The sequence below is a fragment of the Neophocaena asiaeorientalis genome, unplaced genomic scaffold (assembly GCF_003031525.2).
Source record: "Neophocaena asiaeorientalis asiaeorientalis breed wild unplaced genomic scaffold, Neophocaena_asiaeorientalis_V1.1 scaffold2579, whole genome shotgun sequence".
Classification (NCBI taxonomy): domain Eukaryota; kingdom Metazoa; phylum Chordata; class Mammalia; order Artiodactyla; family Phocoenidae; genus Neophocaena; species Neophocaena asiaeorientalis.
Window position 1 is genome coordinate 43,405 of NW_020173360.1, and position 1,550 is coordinate 44,954.

The following is a 1,550-nucleotide window of genomic DNA, read 5'->3' on the forward strand; positions in this document are numbered from 1 at the left end:
AGCTTCTATGACTTCATCGTCACCAAGGCACGAGGGAAGAGCGGTGAGTGCGCCTGGCCCCGCCCCCCGGTCACTTGCCCGTGTCACGGGGCGGCAGCTGATGGGGCCTGGCCTCTTGTCTCCTTGTCCCTGCAGGGCCCCTCTTCAATTTTGACGTTCACGATGACGTGCGGCTGCTCAGTGATGCCACCGTGGAGAAGGATGAGGTACGTTGGGCAGGGGCACTGCGCGGGTAGGAGGGGTCCAGCCACGTGGCCCTGAGCCCTGAGCCGCAGCGCCCGGCCCTTCTCCCGTCCTCAGTCGCACGCGGGCAAGGTGGTGCTGCGGAGCTGGTACGAGAAGAACAAGCACATCTTCCCCGCCAGCCGCTAGCTCGTCCCCACTGCGGCACCTACGTGGGTAGGAAGGGCGTTCCTCCCCGTGCTTCCCGCCTAGGACTTTGGGCTCCTTTGTGTCTCCTAGCTGCCCGTTCCATAAGGGACACGGCTGTCCTGTGGCTCCCAGCCACCCTGTATCCCTGTCACAGCATCTCTCCCCAGACTGGACACGGGAAGGCCACTGTGGACGCCCTGTACTCCCTGCGTGCCCACCCCACCCACGGCCAGCTCTGTTCAGGCTGCCCTGGGGCTGGTCGCTGTCACGGCCCGAAGGGGGGAACTTGTCTTGGGGATGTGTGCTCCCTGCTTCCTGCCCCGCCTTGGCGGGCAGCTCCCCTGGTTCCCCTGGGCCCAGCTCCAGGAGGCTGAGGAAGGTAAGCTCGCCACCCCTGCTCCCCCCTTATTCCCCTTGCCTGAGACCTGGCAGAGGGGACAGGGGACAGACCCCAGCCGGCAGGGAACGTCTCCGCTCTGGGTCCGGCCCCACCTCCCTGGCCAGTGTGCAGATCTGACGCTGGTGGCGGGCTTTGCTGGGTACACAGGCTCTTGTGCCCTCCTCTGTGGCAGGGCCCTCTGTCCTGTTCAGCCGTGGCCTGGGGAGGCCCATCTGGCAGCTAGGAGCTGTCACTTGGGCTTCCTTACCCTGTGTCTGGGGCGGGGCCATCCAGGGTCACTTGGAGGAGGGAGGAGGGTAGAATAGGCCTGGGCACCTGGGGCACAGCAGGGAGGGGTGGCCAGGCCTGACCCTAAGTCCTGGATGTGGGGAACAACTCTGAGGAAATCGATGGGGCTTTCTGTTGGGTTCCGGGAACCCTGCGGGGGGATCCTCTGGCCTGCGCCAACGCCCTCTTGCCCCCTTTGAGAAGCCGCCAGAAGACTGCATGATTTGAGGGAGCCGCCTTTGGCCCGGCAGCTTCTGGAAAACAAGCCCCTTGAGGCCCAATCTTGGGTCCTGTCAGGGAAACAGCCCTAAGTTGCTGGGAAGAAGGGAGACGTCTGGGGTCAGGGTCAAGGGGGCAGGGAGGCGGTCAGGGGAGGAGACCCCCTTCCCTGTGGCCATTGGAGGGATGGAAAAGACACCATGGTTGGTGGGGCCCAAGGGAGGAGCCCCTTATCCTAAGAAAGGGCTGAGAAAGGGCCAGCTTTCTGCTTGGCAGTCTTGGGCTCCGTACT

General features: G+C 64.5%; 1 protein-coding gene across 2 annotated transcripts in view; it reads left to right on the top strand.

The window, feature by feature from the left end:
- The window catches only part of FAM50A (family with sequence similarity 50 member A), a 4,467-nt gene extending 4,095 nt beyond the window's left edge, over positions 1-372 (top strand). For both annotated transcript variants that reach the window (XM_024746203.1, XM_024746204.1), the window contains exons 10-12: positions 1-43; positions 136-206; positions 301-372. In XM_024746203.1, the coding sequence (XP_024601971.1) occupies positions 1-43; positions 136-206; positions 301-372 (186 nt within the window). The remainder of the gene's footprint in view (positions 44-135; positions 207-300) is intronic.
- Positions 373-1,550: the final 1,178 nt, after the last annotated feature.